Here is a 17,937-nt window from a genome sequence, read left to right as displayed (position 1 = left end):
CAAGTTTGTCTTTCCTTTTAAGAGCATCTAAGTGTAATATGTTAAGTATAAATCTCATTGCTTTCAAATGTGACAAGCCAAACTATTTAAAGATAGACCTAAGTGCAAAAAAAAAGTTGCTGAAATGTCACCATAACATCACTCCTTGACACAGGTTGAACTGCAGATCAGAGTCATATTTCAGAACAGCCCTGGTAAAGAAAACCACAGAAACAATAAGACTCAAGTCCAGACATGGAGGTAATGCTTAAACACCTTTATTGTGCCCAATCAGAACATACTCCACAACTGTAAGTAGCAGCAAACTTGGCAGACCACGATGAGGTAGACTTTCAAAACTCTAAAAAGCAGCTGGGCTAAGGGACAACAAGCTCAGCATGACAAACCAAATGGATAAAGAAGACATTTTGTCTTTGGCACACAGCTTATTATATTATGCATTAATGTCCAACCGGAACAGGAAGGCAAAACGGGGTAAGAAAGCGTGGAATCGTGTAGTGGGGTCTACTCAAGCTCTGGATAGATTAATTTATCAGCAAAGTGGAAGTTCTTACATTCAACAGGAAACAAGCAGCAGTTCTAACGTAGGCATGTCCCCCTGCTGATGTACAAAAGTGATTAAAAACCACTGCCACCTCTCCACAAGTGCAAATTAAAAAGTGCAAAAAATCTAACTATGTACAATCTAAACATTGATTCACTCTAGTCTCAACAAGATCCAACAGTTGATTTTAAAATGATGATAACCAGTTGTAGTGTATCCAGTACTATTGTTACACACTTAATATAACTGGACCAACAAAGTTAAAGTAGTACTTCCAACACTTTGTGCCCATTCAGCTGAAGTTTGAGAGGGCAAATTAAAAAGTAAATGGCCACAGAAAACCAATGAATGAGTCAAAGGAAACTAAAAGGGGGTTTTCCCATAAACAGCCGCCTGGTAGAATTCTGTTCAAAATTTTCATGTCATGACTTAAAACCGTTTGTGTACAAATTAGTATAAAACTGCGTAAAAATGTCTGAAATGCGACTGGTTAAATGAAGCCCAACATTCAACTCCCAAAAGTAAGAAACACCAGTTGGCTTGCACGGAGAAAAAAAACCTAAGTGATGCCAACTGAGGCGGGGAAGGGGAAAATAAAAATGTAAAGGCACTGTATGGCATTTGCCAATGAACGGCAATGAGACTTGCGTGATTGCTCTTCACTATGCAACACATGTAAACAAAAAAAAGAAAAGGCATTTTCATCCACTCAACTTTAGGCTGACTCCCATCTTTCTGTCTGGCCACAAGTCTGGGAAAATGCATAAGTGTGAAGGGCCCCTTGTCTCTCCCAACAAGGTCACTGTGCATAGTGCCACTGAACAGCAAAAATGTAGCAAGTGCAAAAAGTGAACATTTTCTACAGTGATATCCCAGTGCCTGGTGCAGTGCCATGGTGCCCTCAGACTGAGGGACGTCTGGCACTCGTGCTCTCCTTGGCGGGCAGCGTGGCCCCGTACGCTGGGGCTCCTCCTCTGGCCCTTCTGCAGGTCCGGATGCCTCAGCTCTAGCTCGAATCTCTGTTCTTCTGGTTGCGCATGAGGGGCCGGTGGTTGCTCAGGATGTCCATGGAGTGTTGCCAGTGCCAGCAGGAGCGGCAGTAATACTTGAAGCAGGCCTGCATGTGGAGGACAGAGCAACAAGGGCATTTTCCCCACTGTACTGAACCGACCCACAGATCAGTTTAATGCAGACAGACTTGAGGCTAGTACTGCACTAGTACTCCAAGTCTTGACTAGAGGTAAATGTGGGTAAAAGTCAACTCCTCTCTGTAAGTAAACTATGAGTCAATACTTGACATGTACCAGTGCATTTAAATGTTGATCACATGTCAGACTCATGTTAGTTTTGTCCTTCCCATACAAAAAATAAAAATAAAAAAATGCTTGTCAATATTTCCTAAAATCCTGCAACTGAAGCTGTAACACTTTGAATTAAACCTTGACCATAAAAAGGAAAATGGCAGAGGTTTAATATGACTAGATGTCATATTTTATACTTTTGAAAACACCATAGAAACATGAAAGCTCTTGTTAATGCCTGTGCATTAACACACCAGTCCTTGCCCAAAACATCACCAGGTCTTACACGCTACTCTGTTAGTGACCACCTTATTGAACCTCAGCTGCCACAATACAGTACTCTTATTGCATTTTATAATCTGTTCTTTCTTGTACTCTGAATGCCTCTTCACTGTGGTCCTTTAAATCTACTAAAAGAGTTGGTGAACATTTCCACTGACCTGGTCTCTGCAGAAGAAAGGTCCAGGTTGGCGAAGGCAAACTTGACACATTGAGTCTTCCAGGTAGGGGTCGATCTGGACCTAAGGAGAAAGTTCACAACATTTTCAGACAAATTACAATCCAAGTCCCAGACTATTAACTGCCTCATACATTTTGCAATCTTACAAAGCAGTCTTCCTACCTTTTTTGTAAACTTGGGGGTTTTGATCTCCACAAACGCGGCACACACAGCCTTCAAATAACTGTGCTGATTGTTGAATGTGACACGTCCAGAGCCTGTTGCAATCAAGAGCTGGGTAAAAAACTATGCACAAGGTTATGTTTCACCTTTAAAATCCCTGCAGGATCCAAGTGGTTCACCTGGTTTCCATCTTACCTATGGGGTACTTGTGTTTGTCGGTGTCAATGCCAGCATACATAACACCTCCAAACAGGTCATTCATGATGCTAGCCAGAGCCTCAGCGTTGAGCATGCCATGCAACGCTCCCACAAACACCGTCTTGCTGGGGTCCAGACGTTGGGCAGGGCAGCGAACGTAGTTACTGTCAGAGATCACCCATGGAATTACCTGCACCTGAGGGACGGTCGTCACAGCAACAGACAACTCAAGAATCAACTGAGCTCACGTTCAACAATTGAATATCACTCAATACATTCTGACAGCATTATCCGTTTACGCTTTTTCTAGGAATCCATTTTAACTTTTATTAATATAAGGATGCAACTACAACATGTTTGCTAAAAACATCACCCACTGGAGGATTTTGAGAAGTGCCAATTATTGGTGGCGACAGGGGGGTGGGGAGGGGTGCATTGCCAGGCAAGACAAAATAAAACTGAAACTCATCTATGCTGAGCAATAACAGGAGCAGCAGCGAAAGAGCCCATGTCAAAAATTAGAGCTTAAGAACTAAACACTATATTTAGAATACTCTCACCACTTCATCTTGTCAGCCCTGAAACACTGAAGCACAAGGGGGGTGGGGACGACACCAAAGACCAAATAGAACCACAACATGAATATCAGTTTGACCCTTAATTGTGATAAGACACTAAAGTTGCCCCATAGTGAAGTAGTTTTGGTAAAGTTATCCAGGAAAATGAGTCACTCATCACTGGTTTTGCATGTTTCAACATAGGAACTGATTTTAAGTTTTAACATGAAAGATGATGCATTTCAGTCATAGTTTGACTTGTGACTCTAAAAGCATGCATCAGTATGCTTTCTACAGGGGTTGGACAAAATAATGGAAACACCTTAAAACATCAACAAAATATAATTTAATATGGTGTAGGCCCACCTTTTGCGGCAATTATAGCCTCAATTCTCCGACGTATTGATTCATACAACTTGTGAATTGTTTCCAAAGGAATTTTAAGCCATTCTTCAGTTAGAATACCCTCCAACTCTTGTAGAGACGATGGCGGTGGAAATCGACGTCTTACTTGAATCTCTAAAACTGACCATAAATGCTCAGTAATGTTGAGGTCTGGGGACTGTGCCGGCCATACGAGATGCTCAACTTCATTAGAATGTTCCTCATGCCATTCTTTAACAATTCTAGTTGTATGGACTGGGGCATTATCATCTTGAGGTGAAGGTGTTTCCATTATTTTGTCCCACCCCTGTACACTTAAAATTGAAAATTACTTTAATGTTGAAATTTGACACAAGACTAGGAAAATGGCGACTCAACATCAAGTTTCTCACTACAAGTGTCTGTGGTGTCAGATACCGACAAAATTAAATCCCAACTCCAAACAAGTTGTCACCAAGTTGTCAATTAGGCATGTTATGTGAAAACCAAAAAATATGACTTTTCCTTTCTTTTATTCGGCTATACGACCAAATTTCCCCTCATGCTATACACTCACCAAATTTCACCTATCAGGGGCCTGCAGTGAGCTTCATGGCTGGTGAGGCACTGACTTTTAGAGTCAGATCTATAAATATATGAACCCCAAAGTGTATGCCATTCACCATTTGATTGGCAACTGTTAACAGGCTATGTATGTTTGATATCAGCATTCTTTACACATGCATACGAGATGCACATTTCATCTAAGGTCAAAGTTTTATTTTCAAATTATGTTGATATGTAATCTTCCATTTTTATATTGATGCGGGGGATGAGAAGGAAAAATTAATGAATCGCTGCACTTGACTCATCCAGTAGCAAAAGGAACCTGTGTGTTCAGGAGCACCCTCTGCTATGACGTGGGAGTACTGGCTGCCTCACCGAGAGCTTTTTATGATGTGGTTTTGTGATGATCTGCTAGACCAGGTGTATTCAAGGAGGCCGGTATCCTGCATGTTTTAGATATTTCCCTCTTCCAACACACTTGGAAGCCATTTTACCATTATCAGGCTTCTGCAGAACTTGAGCTGATCATCAGTTGAACCAGGTGTGCTGGAAAAGGTAAGTATCTAAAACATGTAGCATAACGGCCCTCAAGGACTGGATTTGGACACCGCTGTAGACTGAACAAGTTACACATACGTTTTACACATTATCCAGACTATCGAAAGTCAGAGCATATAATCAAAGTGTTTGAAGCCATTTTATTGGTGATACAGAGACAGCAACACACTAAATGCACAGGATGCCAGCAGTTTGTGAGGATTACATGATCCAAAGGGAGGCTTAGCCGGCTGCTGCACTGCATCTCTTCCCTATATTTGAATGGGAAATTTTGCAATTTTGAACTGAAAAATTATCAGAATTATTAGAATCGCACAGAAAATGTTTATAGTACAGATCTGCGGCAAATTAACATTTCTTTTATGTTTTTTCCTCTTCTCATGATTATAGGGGAGGCCGCATATCACTGACTATTATATACAGGGTTCCTACACATTTGAAATTTCAAAATTCCATACTTTCCAGATGTCTTGGTAAAAAAATTCCAACCAGCCTTTACATTTGGGATTTATGAGTCAGAGAATTTACATCTACCCATTATGAGTTCTGCCAACAATCATACAAGGCATGTTGAATAGCTCACTCACGAACAGTGTGTGGACATCACCTGTCCATTGAAGCAGCAGTAAACTTGACACCTAAAATGGGTTGGAGAACGATAAGGGCAGAAGGCTGGGCATTCAATCTGCCCAAATGCTTTCTGGGATGTGTATGTGCTCTCACACAAACATTTTAGCTGCACTAGCAAGTGCCTTAAAGGAGTGATATTTTGCCTTTTTTTTAAAAAAGGACATATACATTTGCAAACATTTCCCAGTGGTCTACATAAACTGTAAATGCTCTGCTTGGGTCTGAACTCTTGATTAATTCAACTCCACAGGTCCATCTTCAACCCCTATTTCTGAATAATGACACCAGAAAGGTTGTTTTGAGCGCTGGCCCTTTAAATGCACATGAGCCACTTCACTCCCCACCCCCTCAAGGCTGTTGGCTGTGCCACTGTCCTGTTCAACCAACTGAACATTTTAGGTAATCTGCTCGGAGTTTGGACATATTAGCAATATGGACTACAAACTGCTGCTGCCAACAAACAATTATGGTGTACTCTGAGAAATATTCATCACAAGTCTGGACCTTATATGTGCAAATGTCTTGATGCAAATAGTTAGACATAAACTAAGCTGGAATTAAAACGGGTTGTAGAACGCCACTTGATTTTTGCCAAAATGAACAAAGAAAGCTTTGCAGCACCTAGAGGGTTCAAATTCAAACTATTTGGGTCCACAAATGCATAAATAAATGTACCAAAGACTAATAAAAGTGGGTTTAGCAAAATATGACCCCTTTAAAAAAACTAACATAAAAAAACAGATCAATCCCTTTCCTTTTTTAGATATTCAAAATGTTATGTTTTAGAAAATAGAACACTGGTAACAGTCTTGGAAACATGAATATTTTTCCATACATTTGTTTCCATTTTCCACACTTTTCCAGACCTGGAAATTTCTAAAATCAAATTCCATACTTGCGTAGGAACCCTGTATATAATGATATACAAAATGATTTGTTGTGTTCAGGTTTGTTCTGTCTACACAGTGTGGTTAAACCAGTAAAAAAGGGTTACATTTACAAGAAGTTTAAAGTCATTGAGGGTTCAAAAAAAAAAAAAGGACAGCACAATATACTCCGCATAACAGTTTTTAGTAAATTCACGTGTCAGGCCATGCAGGTGTAGTTTCTACTCACATCCTTGCATCGCATTCTGCGACTGGACATCTTGAAGTAGTACTCTCGGTTATCCTCTGGGTGAAAGGGGTCCTGAGAGCAGGCACGGAGCAACGCCCTCACTGACTTCTCATTCTCAAACACCAGGTAAACATAACCTACAGAAAATTTCAGGACATGCAACAGTATGAAGTCTGCGGATGTGCCTGAGTTTAATCTGAAGCAGTCACTAACTGAACATTGCCAAGACACCCTCTAAAAGCACATGTACAAAAAAACAGATTCAATAAGGTTTGAGATGAGTAAGTTCATTAACTTATATCAGCTACATTTCTATTTGTGCATCCCGAGACCCTGAAGAGTGTATCAAATTACTACAGTTATTTATCAAGGCAACACCTATAGGTAACTGGGTAATGAGCCAACTGTCACTGTCCAAAACAAAGGAAGGTCTCAAATCAAAGACATTTCTTAAACAGAACTACATTAGTGAAAAGTAATGATTGTGGGAGTAAATTACACTCAAATATGGTGAGAACCATATTCATCACCTCCAAAGTCAATAAACCCAACCATTACAAGCCTCCACAAATTGGTCTAAACTCAGAGTTAATAGTGTGAGAGACACTTCCTATACCCATCATGGCTGACAGTAAAACTCACCATCATGCCATGAGTTCACCACAGTGCTGACACCATTCAAGACAAAAAAAAAAAGATTAGCCTACCAGCTTGTCATTACCTTTGGCCACATTACCTTTGGGGGGGCAGCGGGGGTGTTTTCCATCCTTACCTGGCCACTCCACAGTCAGAGGGCCATAACCGCTGAAGGTGTTGATCAGACCAGCTGAAATCAGTGATGACAACTTTAAGTAAACAATCATGTTAAACTACAACTACAGTTTCATGTGGCTTTTTAAACAGCCAAGCTCCGTTAGATGCACTGAATATTGGTTACATCTGACTCAGTCTTATAACATGAATGAGAGAGAGAGGAGGAGCCGAAATATTTTTACTCTGAAAATAAATGATGCATATTTGAAACCAGCATAACAGTAAAAAAATATGTTGTTGGTAAAGGAGGAAAAAAAAAAAGATTCTTCATTTTCCCTTTCAAGTCAGCATTTCCAGTTTAAAGCCCAATATCTGCAGATACAAACATCTTATCAAAGCCTCTTAGAGCTGCAGGAACCAAAAATCAATAAACTTTGAAAATCCAGTCCTTTCCTCTCCGTCCAAGTCAAAAGACTAAATCTAAAAGAAATGACTCAATACAGTTTCAGTTGCAGAAACGAGAACTACTTCACTGTTGTATTCTGTAGACTGACACTGAAACTGATCAGCAAACAGAATTATGGCTGTCAATCATTTCTCTCCCTGTCTGAAAACCTACCCTTCCATCATGTGGTATATTTCTACATCCTGAAAATAGGAACTACTTTCATACAGGAGTCCCATTTGCTGTTTAACTAGTCACAGGCCAACTAGTCCATCCATCCATGAGAAATGCATGTAATATAAGCAGGTACTGTATATCGAAAATACTTAATATCTTTATTATCTTTAATACATTTATCTTGAAAACCCAATATCTATTTGATATTGCTGAGCCTGGTAAAGTTGATGCATTTCCACATGGAACCACCAGTTTTTCAAATAATTCTGCATTCTATAAAAACAGCATGCCTTTGTTCAAGTGTCCACAATCAGTTTAGATTCCTGGACCAAAAAAAAAAAAAAAATAACAGCATGTAGATGTCACACCATATAACTTAACAAAACACTGAAACTATAACCATTCCTACATAGTTATACCTATACATTACATTAGTTTGACAAATCTATTAGCTAAGTGGGAAGCATTAAGCCACTTGAAATCAGATATAGCTGCATTTCTCATGCTAAAAAAGCATCAAAATAGCCATCTGACTTTATATGACAAACAGCTTAAAAAAGGCAAATAGTTTTATTTGTGATAAAGAGGTTTAGACTCAAAGACCCCTGGCAGATTAGTGGTCGAGTTAATAAAAGTCATGACCTGCTTAAAGGTGCGGGAGACTTTCGTGACCAATTTTTCATCAAATCTGTAAAACCTCAGTCATATCCTCAGTATCATGAATCTGCAAGTCTTTCTGTGATTACTCACCTGAATCTCTTGCATCACGGTGAACAATTTTGAAGTGCCATCCACCATAAACAGACCATGTGTTTACAAACGAGCCGGGAGGTCACTCTGGCATCTTCGGAATTTTGTCGCAACGTGCATTGTGGGAAGCGAAGGCTCGCGCAGCCGCCTTACAGCGGCAGCTGGAACAGACACGATCGGAAAGGGCAGGAATTCCCTTCCCTCTATGCATATTCCTCCAGCCGTTTCCACATGTTTGTTTCATCCATATACGAGGGGCGATTGAAAAGTTTTGAGCCTAACATGGAAAGGATTAAGATATGAAGGCCAAATTTGGTCCATGAAATCTTTCACATATCTTAATCCTATCCACTAAATTTCTTGGTCAGATCAGTCTTTGTCCTTGTTTTACAGGTCCCTGAACTTTCTGTATCAAGTGTTTCCTGAAAAATGGCCGAACTTGAGTATTGGGCTGTCATCAAGTACATGTACGACCTTTGCCTTCTTTGGGGTTGGTGACATGGGATGTTTCCATTGTTTTGACTGTTCCTTGGTCTCAGGCTGATAGTGATGGACCCAAGTCTCACCCATAGTCACAAATCAGCCCAATACTCAGGTACGTCCATTTTTCAGGAAACACTTGATACAGAAAGTTCAGGGACCTGTAAAACAAGGAAAAAGATTGCTATGACCAAGAAATTTAGTGGATAGGATTAAGATATGTGAAAGATTTCATGGACCAAATTTGGTCTTCATATCTTAATCCTTTCCATGTTAGGCTCAAAACTTCTCAATCGCCCCTCGTAATACCATATGGTCGCACTGCCAGGTGGCTGCGTGAACCTCCGTTTCCCACAATGCACATCGCAACAAAATTCCGAAGATGCCCGAGTGACCTCCCGGGTCGGTTTGTAAACACATGGTTTGTTTATAGTGGATGGCACTTTGAAATTTTTCACCGTAATGCAAGAGATTCAGGTGAGTAATCACAGAAAGACTTAGATTCATGATACTTAGGCTGTGACAGGTTTTACAGATTTAATGAAAAATTGGTGACAAAAGTCTCCAGCACCTTTAAAGTGGTTAATATGACCTGGAGCTCCTTGTTCATGCTAGAGTTTCAGCTAACAAACAGCTTTCAGTAGTACATAAATACTAGGGGTGCAACAGTACAGGTAGCCCACGGTACAGTCCGTATCTCGGTTTTTGGGCCACGGTTTCTGTATGCGTTTTGTGCATAAAGAAAACTTTTTTCCTCCCAAAAATGATATTTTTATTTTGCTCGTCAGCAAAAACTGAATTTCACAGTAGGAACAAATTATATCACTGTACTGAACAATATAACAGTTTCTTATTCCTTGACCACTTGTATACATTAGTAGGAAATACAGCTAAAATCATTTGAGGAAATTACCCTCAGTAATATCCCAGGGCACGCCGCCAAGAAACACCTTGCAGGAGTATAGGGGATCCTTGTTGTTCCTGGGGGGGAGCTGACCACTCCAGGTGAATGTGGCTTCATTCACAGCTGATGATTTCAAAAGAAAGGCTTAAACAGGCTTACCCATTTACAAGATACACAAAAAATTAAAGGTTAATGTGTGGTAGTGAGAGGCAGACTGGGTGACAGAGTTTCAGATTTACCTGCAGCCTGCCGGTGCAGACGGGCCTCTCTTTCAATGCTGAATGCATCCGACTGGTCGAGCACATCTGCACCGGGCCATGGAGAACCAGAACGCCAGCGACGGGTGATCGCAGAGGCAGGGCTGGCACTGGGTGGAGGCGTCAGAGGAGAGGTGGTGTCCTGAGGGTCCAGACGGGAGCCCAGTCGGAACATGTCCTTCTGCATGTTTGACGTGAGATAAGGCAGGGGAGGGGAGATCCGCAGAGTGGACTGGAAACGAATGAATACAGTTTAGTGACGAGTCCAAATGATAGAAAAGCAATGAATGTATCATGTTTGAACAGGTTCTACGAGCATACGGTTTAGAGATCCACATTTAATCAAATCTCAGGTGTGGTTTGATGTCAGTCTATTGCAATTATATAAAAAAAAGGTGTCTGCAATTTAAGGTCCATTATTTGCCCAATGCAAGAGAGCCCAAACCTGCAGAGGGGTAGCATTTCAATAATGCAAAATGAAAGTTACCATTTTTAAAGCATTTGGAAATGGCATTAAAAGATAAATTTTCACCACATTGTGCAGTCTTACAGTATACACCCTACTAGTCCTGTTGTAGAGGGACTACACTATATACACACACACACAACAGAGCCTTTAAAATGCATTTTTGATTTGGTGACAATACAGAACTACTTACTCTTAATGCAGTTAAATGGCCCCTGGGGGATTAGTAGTTATTAGGGCTTTCACATTTATAGATTTGTCTGTCAAAGGCTTTCTGCAGATTTTTGAAACAAAGTCACATTTCTAACAGCAGCTTAATACAAAATATAGAACCAAATGGACTTGCAGGAGATGGTTCATGTGAAGGTTTCAGACAAATTTTCCCCACCTGACTGGGGCCAAATAATCAAAAGTAACCATTACCAGCATGTCACAGATGTGGTCCGAGCCAGAGCTGAAGCCACTGGTTTCCGAGTCTTCAGGACTGCTGGAGCGCGAGTCCAGGAAAGACTGGGAGTCCAGTCTAGTCGCTGTGCGGGGGAACTTCTCCAGGAAGTCAGCAGTCATGCTCATGGACTCAGGGGGCAGGTAGCCTGGGGGCTTCCCAAGGATGCTACTGAAGGGGCTGTTCAGTATACCTAGCACTGAGAAAAGGACAATTGCAGCATTTGCAGGTTTTCAGATGAGTCATGGCAATGTCAGGGGTTGAACGAGCAGCCACGGAGATATAAACCCTTTGCTTGTTTGACGTAATCCATTTTGCTAGATGAGCAGACTGATGAAAATAGGATGTGTGCCGAATCTACAGCACAACATCGATTTGTCTAAAGACACCCTGCAAATTAAACTCTTTAAAATATGTTTTTCCCCTTTCATTTATGGGCATTTGTTTTTCAACTGGAATAGTACAGACTGAAAGGATATTGCACAACGCACTTTGAGTATGCGTTCATTGAGAAGCGCTACATATTATTATTATTATTATTATTATTATTATTATTATTATTATTATTATTATTATTATTAGTAGTAGTAGTAGTAGTAGTAGTAGTAGTAGTAGTATTAGTAGTAGTATTAGTAGTAGTAGTAGTAGTATTAGTATTAGTATTAGTAGTAGTAGTATTTTCAATGTATAGATCCAGAAACATTCCACCTGATGCAAGCTGGCTGCCAACGACAGGATCCAGGTGATACATTCTTTAATGTTAAATGAAATTATGACTGTGTACATGTCACAAAAGCTATAATCCTTAACAATTAGTAAGCGTTGGACTCATTTCTTCAGAGTCAAGTCACTGCCACACAGCAATTCTTCAAGTATTAGCACAGTCTGCCTTTTGATAACCAAGTGAGTCAGCTGGCAATGTGAAAGATACTTCTGTATTACTGCATGGCCTTTAACTGTACTGAACACAAGGCTCCAGGGGGATTATTCAGCTGTAGGCCGCATTCACAGCTCTGTCCCAATTTGTTTCAGGCCCAGTTTAGAAAGCTCTAAAATGAAGTTATGCCAGGTCAGTTTGGACATACAGCAGTACAAATGGGTCAAGACAAAATGGGGCATCACCACCGTTGTGGCCCAGCTTTAAAAACACAACTGACAGCTGAAATGTTACCTCATCTTAGCTGATACATTTTGAGTTCATTAGCTGGCACCCCCACCGTTTCATTTTGTATCTAAACCATGTTTGAGTTTCAGCACTTTGGTCAACGCAACACTCTTCAATATCAAAGTAACTTAAGTTAATAAAGCAAATGTAAAACCTGGAAAATCTGGAAACCCATCACACTCTGAGGAAAAGAAAAGTTGGCTAAAATTGTGTTTGTGTGCCTGCCAGCCTCCTTGAGATGCAGCAAAGCAGAACTGCCACATCATCCTCCCTCGTGACGTTACAATCTGTTCCCACAGTCACCTCTGTTAATATCCAACTATCACACATTTCATGATAAATAAGCATTGCCTAGATAAAGGCCACAAATGTGTGCTGCTCTGTATGAATAAGAATTATGAGAGCTGCTCTTGGGAAACTGCTAGCACCACTCAAACCAGGGCATGATGTGGTTGAAAACAAAACAGAATTATTAAAATGAAGTGGGTCTGTTACTCACTGGAGGGCGAGCTGGTCTGGACCTGGGATGGAGAAGAGTGTGAATCGGTGTCCTGGTTGCTCCAGGGTCTGTCCCAGCCAGACAAACGAAGCGACTGGAGGCCCAGTCCCAGGTCTGTGACACTTTGTTGGCCCCTGGATGATGGCAGATCCTGGGACTCAGGCATGCCACCACAGTTGGGGAAGAGCATCCTCCTGCTGCCCACTGCAGCCAGCTCTGCCTCTGCTCGGCCCAAAATCCAAAGTAGAGACAAAAAAAAAAAAGGAGAGAAGTATTAGACGTCTGCTGTGAACTCCGTTGTTACAGTATGTTAAGCTATAACAAGAGAGTCAGACAGTTTCTGAAAAGAGAATTTCATTAAAAAACTAGTCATCGTGTCGCCCCTCGCCCTGGCTGATGGAGCTAACCTGCTGCCTCTGTGCCCGGTGCAACTGCCATGCATCTCCGTCCGCATCACTGACCCACCTAGCAGCATGTGACATGGCTGCTGATGCACTCGCACACCCCTGCTAATGACATCAGCTTTCCCCCACCTCCCTGCCTTCTTGCCTAACAACTGTGTAATGAAAAATTCCTGTCGGAGCTATTGGCTTGTTGATAGAAGGACTCCCTCTCTAGTAGGCACAGCACGTCTGAGTTAGAGGAAGACAGCCGTTGCTCCTGCCGCTGCTGCTTACACTGTGTCTAGCCTTGTTTCCTCAGTGAGCCGACAGAGGCGAGGGGCGGGCAGGGAAGGAGGGGGGAGTCAGGGCAGAGCTAGTGGTGGGAGGCAGCATGGGAGAATTGAGTGAATGACTCAGCAGACTTGAACTAAAGTACTCCAAACTAGAGGATGCTCAATAACTCAATGGGGAATTAAAGTTAAATAATTCAGGCACTCTGTTCTGATTTCCTTTTTTTAAAAATATATATACACAAACACAAAAACACGCCATGTGGAGAGAGCGACAGTGCCTTGCTGTATCAGAAGCAGCTGACTGATCAGATGTTGAGGACTGAGCGATTTGCACCACCAGCTCCTCCCTTCCCTCCCCAGGCCTGGAAAGCTTCCAGCCCTGATTCAGCAACACCAAGCTGGGGTGTACAGGGCAGCGAGGCCACAAGTTTAGCTCAGTTTTTTATTTCGATCTAGTTTACTCCTCTATCACCAACTCACTTTGCAGTTTGTTTTGTGCCCCTGGTTATGTGGAGCTGAGCAAAACCCTTCTAGTACAACTTTATCTGACTGCAGTAACACTGAGACTTAAGGAAATTAAAATTTCAAGGAAGTGATGCAGGCACTATGCTGAGCCTAAATCTTGGCAAATCTCACTCTTGAGGTTAAAAAAAAAATATATATATAGTACTGCAGTGCTGCAGCAGCAATGCAGCATGAATCAGCTGCTGGCACTCAAATGATAATGACAAGATGAAGGCGCTTCAAAAGATGGTGTTTCTGGCTGAGAAATTAAATACCATTCTTTTGGCTTAGATACAGCTTGAGAGGCTGGGGGTCCACCCTGAATGAAGAGTGGCATTCGACTTAAACCACACCCTGAGAAATACAATTTGTGCAGTTACAAATGTGACAGAGCTCCATCTTTCCAAATAAGCATCATAGTGCTGGGCAGTAAAAATTGTATATTTTTTAAACACCTGGAAGTTTTCATTGCGTTTACTGCTTAATAAATGAGCCTTTCTACAAGTTTACAGCTTATTCTACAGTCAAGAGTACCTTAGGTCACCTATTGCTTTGCTGTTTTCACAGCGTTGCAATGAGTTGCATTTGTCAGTCTGTTTAGATGTAACAAGAAAACATTACATTGTCCTCAGTGTTAGAGACGTTATCGAAAAGCTTCTGTAGAGAAGTTAGTATTTAGTGGTACCTCTGTTCCCAGGACAAAGACTTTAAACATTAATAAACATAAATTCATGCAGTAACTTTTTTGTCTGCCACTAACAACACTTAACGCATGCAAAGGGAGGAAAAAAATGCTTGCCATTTTGGTCATTTAGGCCATTTCAATTGTCTTCATGTATACATTTCCAGTATCTCAGTTGCATCTTGAGTCAAACATTTTTTGCATTTTATGATATCAAAACAGTTTTGCATAGTACTGTAGAAAATTAAGATTTAATTACGTCACACAGAAATCTTAATAGCATTTGCTTGCCCCAGAAAATTTTACAATATACAAAGAAATCACTTGCAGAATATAAAACATTTTCATCAAGATTTATAAAATTACACTTCAAACTAAGTCTTCTTATTGTTCCATTAAAGCTTTACAGTCTTTGTTTTGCTATAGAGGAGGGATGAGCACTTTAATGATTCATCCAGTTCCATTCAGATGTATTTACAGACTCACAATGCACAACAATGTCAAGGTGTTTCATGAACGCAGGTCAGGTTAAGAGTACCTAATCCTAACACTCCTCTCCATATTATGGAGAAAAAATCCAATACATCTTCCAGAAGCAAGTCCAAGGCAACGGAAACAGAACCAGGCCATGTGTCCTGACCTCCTAGGTAAGTGCTTTAAGGCCAATAATCAAACCATTTCAAGCTGATCAATCAAATAGTGGTGACAGTCATTGGCACATGCCCTCCATGCAAATTATTTTAATCTTTAAAAATACAGTCTAAGAGTTTCAAAACTTTCAGACTTAAATGTAGTCCTCACACAGAATCACTACCATAAAGTCTCTCAAACTGTCATCAACTATGCTTACCACTTTGACTAGCCACGCACAACTCTAGAATGGAGGCATATGAGAAATCAAGACCAATATACTGCCAAGCACTAAAAATACTGGATTTTAGAATTACATCATCAAGTATCCATCTGTCCCAGCTAGTTGATTACCTCACCATCATTTGAATTTTTATTTTTTGTAGATGGTTTTCTGTCCAATGTACTTTACAAACTAGACAATACAAACTGTATAACACCACAGGGGTATCACTCCAGACCATGGTTAGACATTTAAGACACCCAAGACAATCACAACAACAGATGGGCTGTAACTGACCATTATTTCCACTGTTGATTCATCTGGATATTTTCAGTTGTTGTTAGCATCATACAATAACAAAAAGTCTGACATCAAGCATCTTGTGTGGTACACAATCAAAAGATGACCCGTATATTTTATTATAGGGGTTAAGAAGCAAGAAAAATATTCACATTTAAGAAGCTGAAAGTTGGATGTTTGTTTCTGAAAAATGTAATTAATCCAAATCTAAACTGAAACCATTCGATTAGTCATTTTGCAATATTTTAAGTCATTTCACCACCAAAATTTAAAAAAAAAAAAAAAAAAAAAAAAAAAAAAAAGCACACCACTTGTTCCATGCTTAAGAATTAAGCCTCAACTTAACAGTTAATATTTTACTCATGTAATACTAGCATCATGTTGGGCTTCAGAGAGTTGAAACTTGAATTCTAAACTTCAACGAAACATTCAGTTTAACACAGGGCTGCGATTACTCAACTCTCAGACCTGAATGCAAATGAAAACTTCTGGAATCTGATCAACAGTAAAATGGATGGTCTTCAAAAAGCCACACTGCTTGTACTTTCACTTCAGTTGTAGGATAAAGCACCAACCAGCTGCTCAAGAGCAAGACAAGATGCATGAAATGTGTGGGTTATAACCTACCACCAGATAAAGCTTTGACTAGTTGCCATTTTTGCAAATATATATAGTCACTTGGAAAAGGAGAAACATCAGAAAAGAGTCAGCTTGATTTTACTCAAGTACAGACAGCTTTGGACATAATTAGACCAGTGGGGCTTGTTAATGTATTCTTGTGCAAGTCAGGTAAAGTTTGGCTTTGCAGAGGCCATTCAGTTGTATTTGAAACAACTAAGTTTTGCAAAAAGGTAATTAGAGAAACTCCACTGCTGAATTTCTGCATAATGGTTTAAATACTAGCGGTAAAATGTGCAAAGGACGAAGCCCCAGGTGATAGTTTTTACAGCCGCATGGTAGTGGTCCTGGTCTACCAGGTCAAACAAGTGGGCAGTTTCTGTTCAAGGCTGAGGTTTTTGTTGCTTTCGGGCCACTTTAAAACTAAGGATAGACTTTTACCACCGAGCGGCTCCGGCTTGGCCTTGGTGCTGTTGGGGGTGGTGCACACACCGGTGAAGTCCAAGGCGTTGCCTAGCATAGTGTTCATCCGACGGAAGATGTCTGCGTTGCTGCAGGTGGACAGGGCCGGGTACTCGGAGTCCGAGCCCTCATGCCTGCGGGGGTCGTTTCTCTGCGCACAACAACCAGAGAAGACATGAAAAGCAAACCATGTATTTCCACAAAAGTCATAAGGAGTACCAGCAAACATACTGTGGGGTGAAGTAACACAAATGTCGGCGACTAGGACGAGTTCAACAAAAGGTCAAGTGGTCGAACGGACCCTGAACGGACCCAGAACAGACCCTGAACGGACCCAGAACAGACCCTGAACTGACCCAGAACGGACCCAGAACAGACCCAGACCTGACCCAGAACGGACCCAGAACAGACCCAGAACAGACCCTGAACGGACCCAGAACAGACCCAGACCTGACCCAGAACAGACCCAGACCTGCTGAAACTGGGTGTTTTTACTCACCAGGGAAAACGCCATGATGTGGACAGACAACCTATGACAAATGCAACAGTAAAAACCAGCGGCCGCAGTAAACGCTCATATTTATGAAACGTGCTAGCAGCTAATTAGACTCAACTTAATGAACGTGTGTTGAAACAGTAAGTGGGCCTCCACAGTCTGCGTCCAATCACGTGTTCCACATCAAATCAGTCACCGCCATTAACAGGCTCACGTGACTGTGGACTGGAATTTAGATTTACATTCAGAATGCTCTATCTATCTATCTATCTGTGTGTGTGTGTGTAGATATATATATATATATATATATATATATATATATATATATATATATATATATATATATATATATATATATACAGGGTGGGGAAGCAAAATTTACAATATTTTGAGGCAGGGGTTGAAAGACAGTGTATGACCAATTAGTTTATTGAAAGTCATGAGAATTTATTTGCCACAAGAAAACTGACATAATAGAAAATGTTTTTATTCTATGTGTCCTCCTTCTTTCTCAATAACTGCCTTCACACGCTTCCTGAAACTTGCACA

At 40.9% G+C, this 17,937-nt stretch overlaps 1 protein-coding gene across 2 annotated transcripts; it reads right to left on the bottom strand.

Annotated features, from left to right (window-relative positions):
* Positions 1-241: 241 nt before the first annotated feature.
* LOC115415034 (cytoplasmic polyadenylation element-binding protein 1) lies at positions 242-13,502 on the bottom strand. 2 transcript variants are annotated; one of them, XM_030128444.1, is made up of 11 exons: positions 13,205-13,502; positions 12,798-13,019; positions 11,112-11,332; positions 10,205-10,454; positions 9,975-10,088; positions 7,178-7,282; positions 6,457-6,593; positions 2,663-2,861; positions 2,468-2,562; positions 2,286-2,366; positions 242-1,661 (listed from the first exon to the last, which is right to left on the bottom strand). In XM_030128444.1, exons 1-11 carry the CDS (start codon positions 13,233-13,235, stop codon positions 1,551-1,553), a joined length of 1,566 nt encoding a protein of 521 aa, XP_029984304.1. In that variant the 5' UTR covers positions 13,236-13,502; the 3' UTR covers positions 242-1,550. The 2 variants fall into 2 exon arrangements, with proteins under 2 accessions (XP_029984304.1, XP_029984314.1); XM_030128454.1 differs by having other exon boundaries at positions 7,193-7,282.
* Between the last annotated feature and the right edge of the window lie 4,435 nt (positions 13,503-17,937).

Source organism: Sphaeramia orbicularis, chromosome 3 (assembly GCF_902148855.1).
Source record: "Sphaeramia orbicularis chromosome 3, fSphaOr1.1, whole genome shotgun sequence".
In the NCBI taxonomy this organism is placed as follows: Eukaryota; Metazoa; Chordata; class Actinopteri; order Kurtiformes; family Apogonidae; genus Sphaeramia; species Sphaeramia orbicularis.
Note: the sequence above shows the minus strand (reverse complement) of the source record. Positions and strands in the feature narration are given on the sequence as shown.

Excerpts from the sequence above, each read along its gene's own strand:
- LOC115415034 (XM_030128444.1), bottom strand. The coding sequence starts at position 13,235 with ATGGCAGTTGCACCGGGCACAGAGGCAGCAG. Across the intron at positions 13,020-13,204 it reads ACCGGGCACAGAGGCAGCAG|AGGCAGAGCTGGCTGCAGTG; the intron begins GTTAGCTCCATC and ends TGGGCCGAGCAG. Across the intron at positions 10,455-11,111 it reads ACCACATCTGTGACATGCTG|TCCACTCTGCGGATCTCCCC; the intron begins GTAATGGTTACT and ends ATTCGTTTCCAG.